This window comes from Taudactylus pleione, unplaced genomic scaffold (assembly GCF_031769625.1).
Source record: "Taudactylus pleione unplaced genomic scaffold, aTauple2 ptg000652l, whole genome shotgun sequence".
NCBI lineage: Eukaryota > Metazoa > Chordata > Amphibia > Anura > Myobatrachidae > Taudactylus > Taudactylus pleione.
The window spans coordinates 2080011-2100320 of NW_028285054.1; the positions used below are offsets into that span (position 1 = coordinate 2080011).

Sequence of the window (20310 nt, forward strand, 5' to 3'; positions counted from 1 at the left end):
CTATCTTTTGGCTCATTTTATTTGCATGAATTGAGGACATAAAAGGATATACACTATGAAAATGTATTCATTGGGTCGCTGACTTGAATCAATAATATGTCCTACTAGCACAATGTATGTACAGCAGACTCTTCCTACTGTTTTTACTGGCTTATGAGAAATTCAGGAAAAACCCCCAGAGCATGTCCATTATATTAGAATATTGTGTGTGCTCAGTATATACAGCATGCTACCACAGACTCAGAGGCATGAACGCAGCACCGGCTGCAGAAAGGAGGTACAGCAAGTCCCTATTGGAAACATATATTTGGTCACGTATGAATAAAAACTCACAAAGTTTTCAGTGTAAATCACCATTAGCAGCCAGCTATACAGACTCCATTTACAGCAACCATCCAATTACTAGTATTTGCACAGATGCAATTCCCTCAATTTTGCCTGAAAATTTATCTCCATATTCAATTCCATTCCGTTTTCGCCTAAGCGAAAAGTCAATGCACTGAAATAGGCGAAACTTTTGAATAAGATGAGAAAAAAAATAAAAAGAAGTGTAAAATCTATATATTGGGGTGCAGATGTTGGGAAACCATTCAGAACCCTTGGTACCCCCCACCAAAGGACAATCCACCCCCAAAAAATAAAAAATCCAGGAACACTCCAAAAAAAGCCTTAGAAATTTGGGGTAAAAATTAAAAAAGTGGGGGGACAACTTCAAAAACTAGCGAAATAAGCTTCTGGGGTGCTCTAGAAGGGGTCAAATATTTTTGGCATTGCAGGTGCTTGTATGTCGGAGGAATTTCACTTTTTCTAAAACTTCACTTTAGAGACATTAAAATATGCTAGTACCCATTTTCACACACCCCAAATTTGAAGGAACTACTTATTTTCACCAAAAAAACATTGCTTTATGCCATTCTTCCACACTTTTACCAAGACGCTACTAGCAAGCAATTACCACCACTTAAGTACCCTAACTAGTTCAATTAAGGCTAATACTAAACTACCATAATGATTTCCGAAGTCAGCCCATCTGTTTCTGGGGTACAGAGTGATTCCCCCCATTCATCCTGCACTTTTTGCCTGGTTCACATTCGAGTAAATCGGGAACGTGCACAAAAAGTTTTCGCCTCCAAAACAGGCGAAGGTGGCGAAAAGTCGGGCAGGCAGAACTTTCTCGCCTATGCGAAACTAATCGAATACGGCCCTGTGTTTGAAAAATGACAGGAGCTGATTGGTTGGTACTTTAACCACTTGCCTGGCATGGTTGCATTTTTCCTGACCACACCAGACAGTGCTTTATCTGATCTGGTCGCAATATTGCGACCAGATCAGATAAACAGTGTTGGCGACAGCATGAAGAGAATCTTCCCGCAGCTGCAGCTCTCAGAGGGACCTTCCCTTCCTGCTTGCCTACACCCTTCCCCCAGTGTCACCCCCCTAAAGTGTACCTGGTGCCTAAAGCCGCTGTGAAATGCAAAGTCGCAATGTTTTCTATATTCCGATGGTGGTGATCCAATGTTCTGATGATTGAAAAACCGATTGTTTTAAATTTTATATATATATATTTTTTTTTACAAAATATTTTTTTTTTTTTAAATCATTTTGCATTAGTTGAAATATATGTTCATCTACTTCACTCATATAAACAAAATGACAATTTCGGAGCGGTTAAAAAATAAATAAATAAAAAAAAATAAAAAAAATGGAGCCAGTTAAGTGGTCAAACAAGAAACTAATATTTAGACATCAACATTCCTGTCAAATTGGACTTTTTCCAAAGGAGTTCAACATTCTTCACGATGAAGTCCACACAATACTGAAAATGTAGCTTTGGTTGAGGTCGAATTTAATTAACAATAAGGTTTAATTGTTTCCATTCATGCAAGATTGGTCAATCACAGGAAAAATGCATCTGCCCCCGCCTAACCTTTCATAAACAGGCAGAACAGCAATAAGGACAGAGGCATGGGAGCATTAAAGTCATCAGGGAACCTGGCAGTTCTGGGGAATGGTGTAATCAAGGGGGGCAATTCAGTTCTAACACTGGAATTTAGCTCCCAGACTAAGGAGCTCATTCAGGCTGGATGTTGCCCCACAGCGCATGCGCACGATGGAGCCGGCCCCATCGTGCGCATGCGCGAGACCCGGCTAACGACGGGTGATCCGTCGTTAGGGGTCTCGTCGTAGACGGGGCGAGCTGTCGATGTTGAGTGACAGCTCGCCTCGTTTTCTGGGCGGGCCGGGGGCGTGCCTGGCCAAACGGATGCGTTCCAGTAGGAACGCTTGCCGTTTGGGGGCGGTCCCACTGACATAATCAGTGATGTCAGTGGGGAGCTTCCTGCTCGATCAGAGCAGGAAGCTCCCTGGGGCTTAAGGTTGACGAGACCCTACCTTAGGGTCTCGTCGTAAGCCCCGATGGTCGCGATGGTCTTGACCATCGTGACCATCACCCTTGTCGGTCGTTAGAGCTGTGGGTGTTAACGACAGTCATGGAGGCGGCCGTTCAGGATGCAAGCGGCCGCCCTGTTTCAGAACGACCGCTTGCATCCTACGACCGCCTCTGAATGAGGCCCTAAGTGCCTGGGAGCTATTTAATTAAATCCTGCAACTACTCCCCAAAGCATGCGTTTATCGCAGATTTCTGCTTGCACCGTTCTGGGGTGTAAGCAGAAATCAGCATTAAGTAGAGCTTTGGAACTGGTCTAAGAGCCCGGCACTTAACACGAGAGAGCTGGTAACGAGGCTAAGCCCGAGCATTCTCATGTGAAGTAGTGTAATAGTCGCAGGAATTATGTGAATAAGTTATGGAGCGTACACACAGTCAGATTTGTCAGATGAACGACTGAACGACTGAACGATTGAACCAAAGTTTTGAACGATTTGAACGATTTTTCACTGCATTAAAATGAATGGAATCGTCCAAGTCTGACTGCAAACCCATCAGATGTCAGATATCGTTATCTGACAAACGGGAACGCGCATCGTTGATCGTCCAGGCATGTCAGATATGAACGGTTTTCCTTCAGATATGAACGACTGAACGATTTTTAAATCGTTATCGTTCATATCTGAAGGAAAAATCTGATCGTGTGTATGCACCATAACCGGCACTTAGTCTGGAAACTATGGGCCTGATTCAGACCCACTCGCGAGCGGCTGTCCGCTCGCAAGTGGGTCGATGTTCTGCACTGAGCATGGGCACGACGGAGGGAGCTCCGTCGTGCGCATGCGCCAGACGCGACGAGCGAAGGATTTTCCTTCGCTCGTAGTGTCTCTTCCAAGGGGGCGTGCTGTCGATGTTGACTGACAGCACGCCCCCTTTGGTGGGCGTGCCTCCCTGACGGGGGCGTTCCCACGGGAACGCCTCCCGTCAGAAGCCGGCCCACTGACATCACTAGTGATGTCAGTGGGAGTGATTTTGGCTCTGATAGAGCCAAAATCACTCCGGAGCTTGCGGTTGAAAACCTCAACCGCAGGCTCCGGCTCGCAGTTTCGATGGTCGCGATGGTTACGACCATCGCGGCCAACAAAATGCACGCTCGTATAGGCTGTGGGTGGTGACCCACAGCTATACGAGCGTCCAGGAGGACGCTCCATTTTTATGGAGGGCGGCCCTCATTCAGAGCGTGCGCTCTGCTCAGAGCGTACGGCTCTGAATGAGGGCCTAAGTTTCTACTCAAGTCTTGAATCGCCCCTCAAGTTGTTTTAGACTTTAATATCTTTGCTCATCACGAAAAACAAAATTTTTAGATTAGGAATGCAATTATGCTTTAAAGTGGAAGTTATTATATTTTTAATTTATTTTAATATTTTAAACCAATTCAGTGCAATGAACAAGTCTTGCTCGTCCTTAACATGTATATCAAAAAAGTTATAGACAAGTCCCATCTGTCCTCAGCACTGCAGTAGGTAAGTAGTAAACTTACCACGCCCCCACCAGTAATTACTACTAAATGGGGAGTTGGGGGAAGGGGCAGCACTTTCACGGAGTGGGTGCATCTTACCCTACATTACAGAAGAAAAAAAAATAAAAGTCCCCTATCACCCATATACTGGTATCTACACAATTTGGGACGCCCTGATGTGAAAAGGAAAGTCCACTCTTATTAATCATACACAATGGGGGAGGAGGGGCTTTTTATTTCAGTGCGAGTTTGTTAAATCCCAGGATGAGTGCCTAGAGCAGGGGTGGGCAATAAGCAGCCCTCCAGGTGTTGTTGAACTACACATCCCAGTATGCCTTGCAACAGTTTTAGCATGGTCAAATAGGAAAACTGTGGGACGGCATGCTGGGATATGTAGTTTTAAAACAGCTGGGAGGGGGGCCGGTCACTTATTGCCCACCCCTAGCCTAGAGCTATTCAATTGCCCGCTCTGTAATTCGATGACTAGCACCCACCAAGCAGATATACACTAGTCGGAGGATGGCAGCACAGGCAATTAAATAGCTCCAGGCACTTATCCAATGAATTGAATGCATTTTTGAAAGCTAGCATAAAGAGGATGACAATTAAAAAACATTTTTTTTTTCCTTTTTGAAGTGCAGATTTTATGAAACCTACGTTTGTATTCTGGATTTCTGCCGTTTTGGAACGGTGGATTAGGACCAAAGCAAGAATTGTTGCGATTATTAACCTTTACTTATAAGCGCCAGTATATTCCTTTGCGCTTTACAAATGAAAGCAAGAAAGACCTTTGATAAAGCTGGGAGTTGCCTAGCGAAACGCGTCAGTGTGGAGCACCTCTACTCTGTTGGGACTTACTGAAATACAACTCATTGCATCGTGGACGTTTCATGACCTGAACCAGATTCCTGGACATTTTCTCATACTGAAAGTGGATAATGGTTGGATTGCTAGAACATAAAGTATCCGGGAAATGATTCTCCTTTACCACTCCAGGGGATCTGCCAGAGGGAGATTGCTGTTCCGCTCATCTACAAGGACCCTCAGCATCGTGAGTTGGTATGAGACTGTACATCCTATTTGGACCTACTACCAAGCCTTTAACAATTGCTGTCCATTACTAAGGAGTCAGATAGGAACAGGACATTTCCAACATTTAATAAGTCCACTGAATACCCACAATTGGAGTTAAGGTGCATAATGTCAAATGCTTGTTTAATTGCTACATGTGTGTTCAGATTGCATATAGATGAATTTGCATTTTAATTCAATAGAAAATAAATGTTTTTTATTTGTTTACAATACACTTCATCTGGTTGTAATTAGATAATCAAACATCCTCATTACCAGCGCTGTTCATCTTTTAGCTTTTCCTAATTCATGTTGGGACTAGCCCTATTTTATACAGCTGCTGTGGAAAAAGTACCTATTAGAGCGCCTGTTCCAGAAGATATCTTTAGATTTTCTTTTTTGTTTTTACAGGAGTAAATGAAGCCTACGTTTTTTCACTTGTATAGATTTGGAATCGCTGGGTGTAGTTCTCTGGTGTTTCTACAGGAACGCCTAGGTCTCACTGTATGAAATATGATCCTGTTCCACTTATTCCTGAGCTGTCTCAGAAAACACATAACACTATCAGCTAATTAGTCGTAACATTAAGTACCTATTATGCGCAGGACAGTGACAAGTGACAGCCATTGAGAAAGAGATGAGCAACATTGTAGTTCCATTAATAAAACCAGTAAAAAAAAAAAAAAAAGGACAGAGTTTACCATGGCAACTAAAAAAAGAGAGTGTAATATAGGGGACTTTAGAGTATTCATTCTACATTTTTGACCTTTATCTGACTATGCTAGGCAGTAACTCCACATCAGCCAGGAGGATATGACCTTCACAAGTCCGACTGGCCGCAGGGTCGCTGTCGCACGGCATCAATGATGTTCCGAGCAGATGCCCTCGAACCTAAACGCACTACAGACAAGCTGAGACATTTGGACCCATGGCGCAGATAGCTGAAGAGATGACAGGTGGCTTTGTATGGAGCTGCTGAGAGGATGGTGAGAGACTCAGGTAGCGGTTACAGTGCCAGCAGAGGCCAGCCAGGTAACACAGGCAGCACAATGTTCTCTCAGCAGCTGGGCAATGATCAAGACTAAACCCAGCGAGAGAGTTTTCTATATTTAGCCTAAATAGGCAGCATTATAGGTCTCCAATCCCATGTCTGCTGTGCACGTATCTCAGAAGCTGAACAAGAGTTGAAAATGTCATATTGCCCATTCATTTTCACAGCACAGTCGATGAAAGTGTCCCAGGAGATTCTGTATGTGTAGGCTGGAGAGAATATTAACACCTAGGAATTTCAGCTGTACCTTCTGTCTGCATCTACCAGAGGCAAGTTTTAATTGATCACTGGACTAAAAAATAAATAAAAAATAAATAAATATATATATATATATTATACACACACACATATATATATATATATATATATATATATATATATATATTATATATACACACACACACACACACACACACACACACACGAATTCAAAACAGCCCCCTGTGATAAGGACGCGTACAGTCCATTTACAGAAACTTTCTTTCTTATAGGTAACGCATACAGCAGTGATTCCCAAACTGGGTGCCGTGGCACCCTGGGGTACCTCAGGACATTTTCAGGGGTGCCCCAGGTTGGTGGTCCAGTACCAAATAAAATTATTTTTAGTCAGTATGATTGGCAGTTAGTAGCACTGCTTTTGCCTATCGAAAAATATGTGTACCAAAAGAAGTGCAGCCCTGACAACCACCACCTAACTGTACCCAAGGGTGACATCAGCACAATTTACTTCATTTAATGTTTGCTGAATTTTCCAATAAGAAACTTTTGGCCCAGGGGTCCCGTGGAAAAAAATGCCAATACTCTAGGGCACTGGTTCTCAAACTCGGTCCTCAGGACCCCACACAGGTCATGTTTTCCAGGTCACCCAGCAGGTGCACAGGTGTATTCATCACTCACAAAACACATTTTAAAAGATCTGCCACCTTTTTGATATAACAGCATGCTAAACCTATGTGTAGTGCATGCTGGGATGTGTAGTTCCACAGCATCTGGAGGGCCAAGTTTGAAGACCCCTGGAATAGAGAGAGAAACAAACAAGTGCAGAATGAAGAGGAGTTATGGGTATGAAATTTAAAGTACATTATGCGACCGAGGCAGCAAATCATCAAATGTACAGTTCTAGTCATAGAATAAAACGGATTATCAGAAAAATAAATGGCGGGCACGTAGCGACTGGTTGGCTGCTTCCTTGTTAACAGAAATGATCTGTACGGGCCACAGATTGGTGGATACATACATAGGGGTGAGTTACAGCAAGCTTAAAGCTACATATTGAGATTACCATGCGTCACAATGTAGTGCGCTTGTCGCATGCTACGCAATATTATAGAGGGCTGAATGCATGCATATATCGGCATATCTGTCCATGATGCCCAGATTGGCACAGGACATCCTATAATATATGCAGCTCAAACACTTGGGGGCCAAGACATGAAACAGACATTTTGTTTTTGTTCTAACTGGAGCTCATTAACAAGACCGATGAGAAATTAATTTGGAAGGATTCTGCAGAGCTACAGTAAAAAAAGGTCAGATGCCAGAGAGAGAAGTCTAATACTGGGAGTCATTAATCAAGAGGGAGTCTAGAGCCATCCAGGGAACACAGGAATGACTTAACCATTGCCTTATCCACACAGATGGGGCTTGTTGCTAATATATCTATGTTATTATATGCTCTAACAAAAACTTTTATGGAGTTGCTTAGAACATGAAGATAAATTGAAACAAAAACAAACCATACAGATCCACCATTTGCTCTGCAAACTGCTGGTTTGCATTTGACCTTTATAGCAAACCTAGAAACCTTTAATATCTGTTAGCTGATGTATAAGGAGATAACTCTGCGCAGACCTGCATCCGTGTACAACATGATTTACAGCACAGGTAACAGACTAACGGAGCTTGTGTAACGAGCCCCGCACAGACAGATAGTACTGGGAGAATACTGTAGCTATGATAGTATACAGTGGATTGAAAGGTTAATAAGGTAAAACGTAACAGCATCCGCTGGTAATATAATAAAAAACAAACATTCTGCTAATGGATCATTTATCCTTCTAAAACGGTTTAACTCCTCCGCTGCAATATTCTGTGCGCACCGGATTTTTCCGGCTTATACTGTAAAAGACGCACCGTAAAAGCCAGGCTATTTTTAAAAATGGGGTCACTCACACTGGTCATCTGAAAAGCCCTGCGCTCAGCAAGCAGGCCCCCGAAGGGAGCTTTGTATCTATAGAATATGCTGTATAGGTAATGGGGCTGCATCGATTGCTAAACATGGCTTGTATGGTAAACTCAGTGAACGGGTCCCGTACCATTTACTTATTCTGACCTACAACATAATGTATTGAATATTCCTCTGCAGTATGCACGGCACACCAGTGACAGCCATTTTCAATTAATTGGGCCCAACATAATCCTGTGCGCTATGTAATGTGTTATGTATGGCTCCTACACATCAAACCAGCTCAGAGGACCCATTAAAAAGTAGTGTTTCAGGAATGTAGCCTGATCAGGGGAGAGAGAGAGAGGGAGAGAGAGGGGGGGGAGAGAGAGGGGGGGGGGATATGAAAAGTCGACATTCTGAATGTCAACACCAGAATGTAAACACGGACTTTAGGTCGGCATGGCTAGGCAAAAGTATTCAAAAACCTATAGCACCAAAATGTACAGTCAACATGTTAAAAATGATATATACATACATACATATACACACTTTTTTTTTTTTTTTGTCGACTTATGCCCAGGTCAAGATTCAGAACCTGTCGACATTCTGACCAGCAACGATGTTTGTGGGATGTAGATAGATGATATTCACAGAATTACCGTTTCACAGTGGAAGTGACTGGAGACACCCCCTACTGTAAAACCTTGTTTGGCTGCAAGCGAGTAACGTTCCCCTATGGTGGACAGAGATAAATGCATCAGGATAAGATGCTCACTCAGCAAAAAGCGTAGGTAGGCCATCTGTTATTGCATTAGAGACCTCAGCATGAGAGGTAACCTTGTTAAGGAGGTGCTTTAAATGCTCAGATCACATTCTGTACAGCAATAGCAGCTGCGACTTTCGCCCAAGAGGGTGCAGCATTATTACGCAGAGTGTGAGCACATAACTGACCCCAGCCTGGGTCCCATCATTTCATCAGGTGAAGATTACAGAGAGACATGAAATTAGGGTGAACATGTAATTTAGTGTATGTTGGTTATAGGAAGCAGCAACATCAAGACCTTTAGTACAGTATGTGGATTCAACGTTCTAACATTTTAAACCCCCCTCCCATCCTTAAACCACAAATTCATCCAATATTAGACAAGTGTTTGCATAGCTGACCAGCTGCTCTGTACCCGTCACCGATTCCTACATGTGGGTGAGGAGGAGGCTGTTGCTTGAATGCAGAGGCATGAGTCAAGATTAGAAAAATATTAAAATATAATCACAAACAAGGAACAGGGTGCCCTCATAACTTCCATGCTATCTGCTAGCACCTCTGGAAGACCAAGTTTAAATGCCTGCTAGGCAAAAGAGAATCAATAACTGTTAGCAGGCAGGCAATGGAACATTTAACAACTGGTACACAGGTAACACTGCCAAAGAACATTTGCTCTGATTGACTGTAATGTATTACAGCCGACCGGTTCCTGTAGGTGTGTGCCCACCAGCTTTTATACCTGTCCCCCATTAGGATTGGCTACATTCAGTAATAAACAGATAAGGAGGTTCTGATTTGGAGTCTGACAAGTCAAAATGCGGACAGATCTCCTGGATATCGCCTAACTGCGCTCACGCCATACTACGCATATGCGCACAGGGAGGAGATTGAAAAGCGAAAGTGTGCATGGATTGATTCTTCCATTGACAGATCTCTCTGTGAGAAATGGGCGCTAATAGGTGGTAATCATGCGGACACATTAAACAGATTTATCTAATGGGAGTGTCCCGGGCGTATAGGCTGATCTCAGTGCTCTTTTATAGCGTGGGAAGGGGGGGGCGGAACAGGTTTCTGATGGATCATTGGTACCCAATATGGTGTGGGTGTACGTCCCACTGCTATCGATAATGTTTGTGGCCGAAAAAACTGTGGGCAGTCTTGCTATATAAAGACAGACTGATAATCGGCATGCATGGGTGGGTACTCGCTTTGCATTAAAGGTAGTGAGCAGGCTGCCGCAGCCGAACGGTGACGCGACCGCTAATGAGTCAGGCCTGACATGTATTCTCCCGTGTTGTAATGTACATTTACTCTGTTTGTAGCACTGAACAACATCGTAATTTAAGCACAATATAAATGACCCTCAATATTTTATACAGTTTTGGGTTTGGAATAACAACTGGTACCCGCAGGGGTGAGCAAATCCCAGGAGCCCGGTATCCAATGTTACATCAGTACAGTATTATTGTTGGAGCCCTCATATGTGTGGTAACATGTGTAGACCCAGTGTGTTAATTCTATTGACTGCTTCCTCCAATCTATATTATTTTGTCCACACCAATTTATGCACATAAACACCAGACATAACCTGCATCGAATGTACACACAGACATGAACACAATGACATACACAAAATGGTGAGGGCCAGAGTGTTGTAAATAACACATGATTGGCTGATGCAGTCATGTGACTTTGAACACTGGTGGCCCATAGCGACATAAAAAAGGGACAAATGGTATGGCATACTCCAAAAAGTGGAAATAATCTTTAGGCCCTGCGCTATTCAATTAAGCGCCATATCCCTACACATTAAACTTCAAGGGGGTGCACTTAAAGTGGATTTTTCCTTGCAGCTCCAAATATGTGTTAAATGCACCCTTTGGGGCTTAATGTATGGGAAAACCCATACTTAACGTGGAATCTATGGGTTAACGAGAGCTACCCGCGGGTTTACCACACAGGAAAATTGACTAATAGAATTGAATTGCTCTGGACACAATGTATACACTTTGAACCTTAGGCTTTTCTCACCACTCTGTTGAGCCTACTTTGGCACTTTTTTGCCTGGTCATATTCCAACATCAAGAGCTGTAATTTTGTTACGCATACTCACACAAATTCTACCTTGTTGGTTACAGAACACTTTGAATTTTCAGAAAATACTACTAGTTTGTTCATATCTCACAATACAGTAAAGAAAATATCTAATAAAAAAAAAAAATCAGAAAGTGTTATAGGGGTATTCAATATGGGTGCGATAACATCGTTTTTTGCGTTAATATCACTTGTTTTAGTTTTACACCGTATTCAATTTCAAAGACTTATCGCAGTTTTGAAAAGTCTTTGATAAAAAAACGGTGATAACTTTTCACCATTGAATAGGTGTCGAAAAAAAGTGCAGAATTGGGGTTTAGGGGTGCAGGCTTAAAAAAAAAAAAATAGCCTGCACCCCTGAGATTGACATTTAAAAAAGAACTGTGTCAAAAAAAGTAAAAAAAAAAAATAGGGACACCCCAAAAAATTATTTAAAAAATTGGGGTGCAAAAAAAAAAAAAAAAAGGGAAAAAATTGTTTAACAATAGGGAAATAGGTTCAGGGCTATTCTGCATGTATGCGGCAGATGTTTTCTAGAATAGAATTATAGCGGCAGGTGCACAAATGCAGAATTTTTTAAAAATTACTTTAGGGACACAAAAATATGCTAGTACCCATTTTCATGTACCCCAAATTTGATGGGACCACTTAAAAAAATGAAAAAAATAACCTAAGTGCTCTTCTGCATCACTTCTTCAATGTCGGGAAAAAAACACCTGCTGCGGCTATTTAAATCCCCGACTTTCAATTAAAGGCTAAAACGGGGGTACCCATAGTGTTCCTCCATGTTTTTACAACTTTAGGGGGGTCTTACAATTATTTTAAGGAAAAATTCATAACTTTACGCAAATCCAACTTCGGAGTTTGTCAGAATGGCAATCAACGGTAGCAGAAGGGGTGGACTTTTAGGCAATAGTCAACCCCCATCCTTTAAACTCCTGCAGTGTAACTTTGACAAAGCAAAGACAGCCACTTTAGAGTCTAAAATGGCTAATGGCACAAAACGGTAGCGTGCGTTCAAGCACAGAGCACGGCCAGCCTGGTCCTGGAAATGTATAAACATGTATCTTTATGCATGGCTTCTCATACTTCATACTGGGGGGGGCAGACTTTAGTTTTTTGTGATAAACGTTGATTTCTTTGTAGAAGAACCAGTTTCATGAGAACACGACCTAAAAATCCACTAACGACATCAATTTGACATTCGGTACATAAGTGCCTCATGCATCAGAGAGGTCATTAATGCCAACTGAATTCACAGGCTGCATTCTCAGATATTTGCTTGGCCCTGCATAAACTGTGCTTGTTGATTAATAGTATGATGATCAAGTGACATTTATAAAACGTCTGTCCGTTCCCCAGTGCAGGGCGTAACGGTCACTCTCTCACCCGTACCTTCAGTCTTTAAGGCATCCTTAGCATGACCGATGGCCTCCCAGGGTGATGGTATGTCTAGGAATACAGCATCTGCAATGTGAGACACTCCAAATCCATCCTTACATACATCCTGGTTCTTAACGGTGACAAGATGGTCCACCTTGTGCTGCTGGAATTCCTCCATTGCCTTCTCGGCCCTCTGCTGATGGAACTCCACCGTGTAAAGATGACCCGTCGGGGCCACTGTACGTATGATCGCATGGGAGAGCGAGCCACTTCCTGTACCTGAACAGAACACACAGCAAGTAAAACAGAGGCCCTCAATTACCCAGAATTCAAAGCATCAAATTCATTTTTTAACTATCTAGAACAGGGGTCTTCAACCTTTGGCCCTCCAGCTGCTGTGAAACTACAGATCCCAGGAAGCCCTGCCACAGTTTTAGCACGCTGTTATATCAAAACTGTGGCAAGGCATGCTGGGATGTGTAGTTCCACAGCAGCTGGAGGGCCAAAGGTTGAAGACCCATGATCTGGAGGTTTGTGGGTAAAAGATCTTCACTTTACACGCAAATAGATACATTAGAGTGAACTGGTGCATCTCACAGCAACCAAAATTTCCCTAGTACAATCTTTAAACGCTATGGGTAAGGCCACCTTCTTCTTTGCCCACCCTTACACTTTTGCCAGGCATTAAATATGTATTACTCTATGTCCATTTATTTATTAATTTTATGCTTCTATCTCCATTAAAAATAATGTATTCGTATTTAAAATCCTGGACTATTTTTCTTTATTCTGGCAGGCGAACGTCCAAACACACCAACGCCTCCAACACCAGCTGAAGTACAGAGGAGTCTGTGTATGTATTTCAAGCAAGAAAGGTGAAAACAAGGCGTCCTTATATTTCTACAGCAATAGTCCAGGTGCAGAGGCTGTAGATGTCGTGTGTGTGCTGCTTCACTAGGGAAGAGACTAGGATGGGTCAGGCAAACCAGTGAGAGCTGTGAGGGCAGGGAGGGGCCTTACTCCAGATCAGCGCAGTAACAGGGCATCAGTGCGACATGCCAGCCCCGCCCCCTGAACACATGAAGTCGCGCTGAGGGGGTGAGGCAGTCAGCACTGGGAAGTACCGCACTACCCACAGAGTCCAGAGTCCACCGAGCGGCTGTACAGGCTTGAGGGTGCGTGCCCAGAGCCTCCAAAGCACCCTGGTAGCCAGATGCAGGGGCCATGCGGCAGCAATGGCGTGGCTCCCAGGGCCCTGTGTCCCCCGCTCGCATTCCCCTAGCTACTGCCCTACTCCAGATTTCTAGTGGACTTGCGCTAGACACACAGCTCTAGTTCATAATAGAATAGTATTCATATGACTCAATCTTATGCCGGCCATACACGGTACGATATTGAAACGTCACAATATGTTGTACGATTTCCCTTGAGATTCTTCCATTGAAATTCTCCATACGATGTGTTGAAATGGTGTACGACTGATCGTTACGATCATACGGTACGGATGCTAATGTGTATCACATTGAACACATTAGATCGCAATGTTACAGTTTTGCCTTAAGATCTACGATCCAGCTATACGACGTCAGGGAAACACATCGGCATCGTAAACATAGCGTTCCTGCTAGGCTGTTTTAGTGGGGCGCGGTGCCCTGCCCTCCTTCTGGAGGGCAAAAAGCGCCCTGCCCTCACAGCCTGCGGGTGCCGTCTTCACCCGCGGGACGCAGTGTCCCGCGGGTGGAGAAATGTGCGGTGACCCGGTCACCACCGGAGAATAGACGCCGGGCGCATGCGCCCCGCATCTACTCTCCCTGTCTGCAGCGCTTGGGGGCTACCCGGAGTGTCCGTAAGTGCCAGGCATGCCCCCAAACATGACGAAAAGGGGACGCGTCTTATAGACACTCCCCCTTTTCATGGCCACGCCCTTTTCGAGCACACGCGCATAAGTTTGCCCTCTCTAGCTCCGGCGCCCTGCCTGCTGCCGGAGCTAGAGTGAACACTAGTAAATATACAGAATCAAAATCGTCCACGTCGTGCAAAAAAAAAAAAAACGCACCGTGTATGGACCACTTAAGAGAGCCTGGAGGAATTGACAAGTGAGCATGTGTTCCGAGGGAGAAAATCCGGAGCAGGTTAGTTTTTGCAATTTAAAAAAATTGCCGCTATAAATCTAGTGGCTAAATCACCAAATATCCCTCTGCTGCCCACAACTTGCAGACTAGAACATTTGGGCCTTCGAGAACATCGATCGTACAACACTGACCATACTCTTGGAATATTACTTTTTTTTATTTTTTAAACATTTTATTGAGCGAATAAAACACAATCCAGAAACTGGATGAGATGTACAGAAAATAATAATAATATATATTTTTTAACTTGATTCTATACAAAATTGTGTAATTTTTCTTCTAAGTTTTATCAACCTGAGATAGACCAAGCAATGGTCATATTATATCATAATCAATCAGTTAGAACATATGCCTATGTAAGCTAATACTTGCCACCACTATCGTATCAAATTGAGCTTAAGCGACAAGATTATATAGTTTACACTTCAAGCAGCTATATGTTCACAGCATCTCAGGGGGGAAATGGTCTCCCAACACATTTACAAGGAAGAGACGGGACATCTCCAGCCAGGTTTATTATGTGCCGTGACAATAAATCTTTAAAGGAAAAAGGTAAAGAACATAATTAAACCAGTTTTACACAACTCATAATCCACTGTCATCAGGACCCATAAAATGCTATAGAAAAACAGGTGTCCTAAAGGTTTTTCTGCATATAACGAATATCTTTAACATAAAGCAATGCAAATACTTATTTAAATTTACCTTTGAAGTGCAGCAGCCATCCACACACAGTAATGGGCTAAAGTTATATTCATGAGAAAGGAGGTAATCAATTCACTAGGAATCTACACCTCATCAATATAACAGGCAAAAATTATTATCAGTCTCTTTTATTTATTGCAAATTAAAAAGCTACATCCCACAGAATGTGTCACAGGGCAATGTTTCACAGCACTGGGGTCTTGAGTTCAATTACCAACCAGGGCCTTGTTTTTGTAGTGGTCTGCTCTCCCTGTGTCAGAGTAGGATTTCCCATGGTACTCCAGTGTCTTCCCACACTCCAAAAACATACTGGAAGGTTAATCGGCTGCTGACTAAACTATAGTGTGTGTGCGCTTGTGTGTGTTAGGGTTGTGGTTCCCAAACTCCACCATTACAGTCCAGGTTTTAAGGATATCCATGCTTGAGCCAAGATGGTTAAATCAAATTGACTAGAGGTACTAATTTAGTAAAGTTGGGTAGGAAATACCGGCAGCTGAATATCCCGACAGCGGCATCCTGATAAATGAAGATCCCGACAGGGATCCTAACCCTCCCAACCCGAGTGGCTAAGAACTAACAGGCCCCGCTTATCTTCGTTCAGGACGCCGGCTGTCGGGATTTCGGCGCCTATCTTTAGACCCAGGTTGGGATTCTGGCCGCCGGTAATATAAATACATCCCAATTTAGTCAGTCACCTGTGCTCAAGCATGGATATCCTTAATATCTGGACTTAATAATGGCACAGTTTGGGTATTTCTGTGTTAGGGAATTGAGGGGTCTATGTACTAAGCAGCGATAAGCGATAGAGTGAAAAGTGATAAGTCTGTGATAAGTGCCAGCCAATCAGCTTCCAACTGTCAACTTCCAACAGGCTGGGTTTGAAAAATGACAGTTGGGAGCTGATTGGCTGGCACCTTATTACTTTTCACTCTGTCTCCTAACACTGCTTAGTAAATAGACCCCTGAGACTGAAAGCTCCAATGGGGCTTTGGACTAAACATGACAAACATTCACTGTACAGCGTTGCGGTATTTGTGACATTATAGAAATAAAAGTAAATACCAAAATTCTACAATGACAGAATGCTGCTGAATCAGACTCCGCCCCCTAATTATCATATTGGAGCCACCGGCATTAAGAAGAAGATACCAGGATACTGAGAAGAGAATTAAACATTTACAGTACATTCCTGTGCCATGCCGATAACTCGCAGCATAAGGATCTCTTGCCGACTGTTCCAGGATAATGGCGTACAAGTTAAAAATCAAAAGCACAGCTCAGCTTAAGGTTTTGCGGAAAACATGGCTCCCTTCGTACTTCCTGAACCACCACTGGCAGCTGTCCCCTTCACCTTTATGTAGCTGCAAATCGTTCAAAGCAAGAATCACAGATGATTAAATATTTTTTTATTCTAAAGAGGAGGGCAGGGCTGACAACAACATTGCAGGGGAAAATCGAGCGCTTAATCTCTCCTCTAATTCATCGTGCAGGAAAGGATCAATTATACATTCACAACAGTTTTGTCCAGGACGTGCAGCGCTGAAATGTGTGTTTGCTTTGGCACGTCTCAGGTATGGATAAATCAATGCATCAGCGGTTACATTAATGGAACTAAACAATATGGCTGTTTGCAGGCAAACATAAAAAGGCGTTTTCTTTGTGTGTTTGTGGTGAGCAACGTCCCTATGCCCTGTACACATGCACACAGCCCCGTCAGATAGCCTTTGTCTCTTGTTCCGAGAACAATGTCTCAAGTGACACAGGGAAATATGTTAATGCTGACTGCCAAGCAAAGTGCTGCTTAATGTGACTCCAGAGATATCAGGCTGGCGGACTGTGTGTCATGTAACAGAAACGGTGATTAAAAAACAACTTGTGTTTGGTATGTTTTCATACAAAATCTATATTTAGGCTTTATTTGATGAAATCATCAAGTTAAAACAGCCACCAATTTCTAGACGGATCTTTGACATATTAACAGTAGGTAATCATTTTGGCACCAAAGTTGCTTTTTAGGCCGCTTTCATTTTATATCCGGCTTTTCTAGAAGTCCTGCTAAGTGGTGCAGCGAGGACGTGCATTTTCCACAATAAAAAAAGCAGAAGAGAAAATAAAGTTTGATACGCCATCAAATAAAGTACATGAAATAATTTCCTCTATCCAAAACAAAGACGGCGGGATCCATCAAAAAAATCTAAAAAAAAATCCAGCAGAGCGACTTACTAGCTTAAAAAATTAATAAAATCCAAAAACCCTCAAACTTAAAACCTGCAAGAGGAGAGATTTTCGTTCCATAGGGCCTTATGTAATAGCCCGCAAGTTTCCAGAACGTTCAAGAATCCAGCCATTTAGTCTGTAGATTCAAAGCGGTAATAATTTAAAAAGCGGAACCAGGTTGTTTTTGCCTTTAAAATTATTGCCGCTTTAAGAGGGGTACTCAATATGAAACGTTAACTTCACTGTCGAAGTTAACGTTTCATATCAGAGTTTTTTCCTGCGTTAAAGTATGGTGCGCGCTCCCGCTTATCCCCGTATTCAATATAAAATTAACGAAAACGGGAAACTCCGAAGGTGGATTTGCGTAAAGTTACGAATTTTTCCTTAAAATAATTGTAAGACCCCCCTAAAGTTGTAAAAACATGGGGGAACACTATGGGTACCCCCGTTTTAGCCTTTAATTGAAAGTCGGGGATTTAAATAGCCGCAGCAGGTGTTTTTTTCCCCGACATTGAAGAAGTGTTGCAGAAGAGCACTTAGGTTATTTTTTTCGTTTTTTTAAGTGGTCCCATCAAATTTGGGGTACATGAAAATGGGTACTAGCATATTTTGATGTCCCTAAAGTAAGTTTTTAAAAATTCTGCATTTGTGCACTGCCGCTATAATTCTATTCTTCAAAACACTTGCCGCATACTTGCAGAATAGCCCTGAACCTATTTCCCTATTGTTAAACAATTTTTTCCCTTTTTTTTTTTTTTTTCACCCCAATTTTTAAATACATTTTTTGGGGTGTCCCTATTTTTTTTTTTTTTTTAAACTTTTTTGGACAGTTCTTTTTTAAATGTCAGTCCCAGGGGTGCAGGCTATTTTTTTCAAGTCTGCACCCCTAAAACCCAATTCTGCACTTTTTTTTCGACACCTATTCAATGGTGAAAAGTTATCCCCGTTTTTTATCAAAGACTTTTCAAAACTGCGAAAAGTCTATTATATTGAATACAGTGTAAAAACTAAAACCTGCGATAATGACGTCATAGCTCCGATATTATCGCACCCATATTGAATACCTCCGTAAGTCTACAAACTAAATGGCTGGAAAGTTCTAGAAACTCGCAGTCTGTTACATAAGGGTCATAATATGTACAACGCATACAGAAGCCAACTAGCAATTAAGGGGTGATCCTAAGAGGTATATTAACTAAAGTGCAGGTTTTTAGAAGTGGAGATGTTGCCCATCACAACCAATCAGATTCTAGCTATTATCTTCTAGAAGGCGTTAGATAAATAAGTAGAATGTGATTGGTTGCTATGGGCTACATCTACACTTCTAAAAACACACACTTTACTAAATATACCCCTAACTCTTGAGATATACCCAACAAAGGACTGTATTCAATTCTTTTTGCACCTGCGATACTTTTTCGCATGCAAAACTGGCGATGTCGGCGAAAAAGTATCACGCACGCTCTCGCTATTCGCCGTATTCAATCCCAAGGGATGCGAAAACACGTCCTGGCAAAACTCAGACGAAAAGTGCTGTCGGAATTGGGGATATCAGGCTGACACCCCCAAAAAATATGAGATATGGTAAGAACTTACCCTTGTTATCTCTATTTCTACGAAGTCCATAGGGTTCCACAGGATACCTTGGGTATAGGTGTGACGTCAGTCGCTGGGCACCATAGAGTTAAGCTTTTCAGCCTCCCAGGATGCACTAGGGTCCCCCTCCTATACCCCGCCCCCGAGCCAAGGCACCTCAGTTAGTTATCAAGCCATAGGCCGGAGGAGGAGAAGGAAGAGAGAGAAAAAAGATCTGGACACATACAAGAATCACATTCTCACCAGAGGGAGACGGAAAACCGGTGACCCAAGCAAAGCCCATCTGCAGCACAGGTGCGACAGGGCGGGAGTCCTGTGGAACCCTATGGGCTTCATAGAAATAGAGATAACAAGGGTAAGTTCTTACCATATCTCATATTTTCTACTTCAGGGTCCATAGGGTATCCACTGGATACCTTGGGGATGTCCCAAAGCAGTATCCTTTAAGGGTGGGGACGCTCCTGTGCAGAAAGGAAAATCCGCCGCCCGAAGGAAGCATCCTGAAAGGCGAAGGTGTCAAACCTGTAATACCTCACGAAGGTATGGACAGAGGACCACGTAGCAGCCTTGCAGATCTGAACTGCCGAGGCACCACGTCGAGCTGCCCACGAAGGACCCACAGGCCTAGTGGAATGAGCCTTCAGAGAAGGAGGAACCGGTAGGCCTTCATGAAGATAAGCTTCAGAAATAGCCATACGGATCCAGGCTGCCAAAGTTTGCTTTGAAGCAGGCCAACCCTTTTTACGGAAGCCATAGAGGACAAACAAAGCGTCCGACTTCCTAAACGAAGAAGTGCGGTCAACATAAGTCCTTAAGGCCCGCACAACATCTAAAGAGGCCTCACCCACGGAAAGACCCGGTGAGTTAAAGGCCGGAACAACGATTTCCTCGTTAACATGAAACTGGGAAACAACTTTGGGAAGAAACTCGGGCCGAGTGCGGAGCACTGCCCTGTTCCCATGAAAAACCAAGAAAGGGGGTCTACAAGAAAGAGCCCCTAACTCAGAAACACGTCTGGCCGAAGCAATGGCCAGAAGGAAAACAGTCTTAGCTGTTAGCCATTTAAGATCCACTGAGCCCAGTGGTTCAAACGGCGGTCCTTGGAGAGCCCTCAGGACCACAGCCAAATCCCAAGGCGCCACAGGTGGAACAAAGGGCGGCTGAATGCGGAGAACACCTTGCAGAAAGGTGCGCACATCCGGGATTGTAGCAATCCTACGGTGAAA

At 43.1% G+C, this 20310-nt stretch overlaps 1 protein-coding gene across 1 annotated transcript in view; it reads right to left on the minus strand.

Annotated features, from left to right (window-relative positions):
• Window positions 1-20310, minus strand: part of TRMT61A (tRNA methyltransferase 61A) — a 38753-nt gene that overhangs the window by 4322 nt on the left and 14121 nt on the right. Inside the window, exon 3 of the mRNA XM_088455296.1 lies at window positions 12447-12713. Within this exon, the coding sequence (XP_088311422.1) occupies window positions 12447-12713 (267 nt within the window). The remainder of the gene's footprint in view (window positions 1-12446; window positions 12714-20310) is intronic.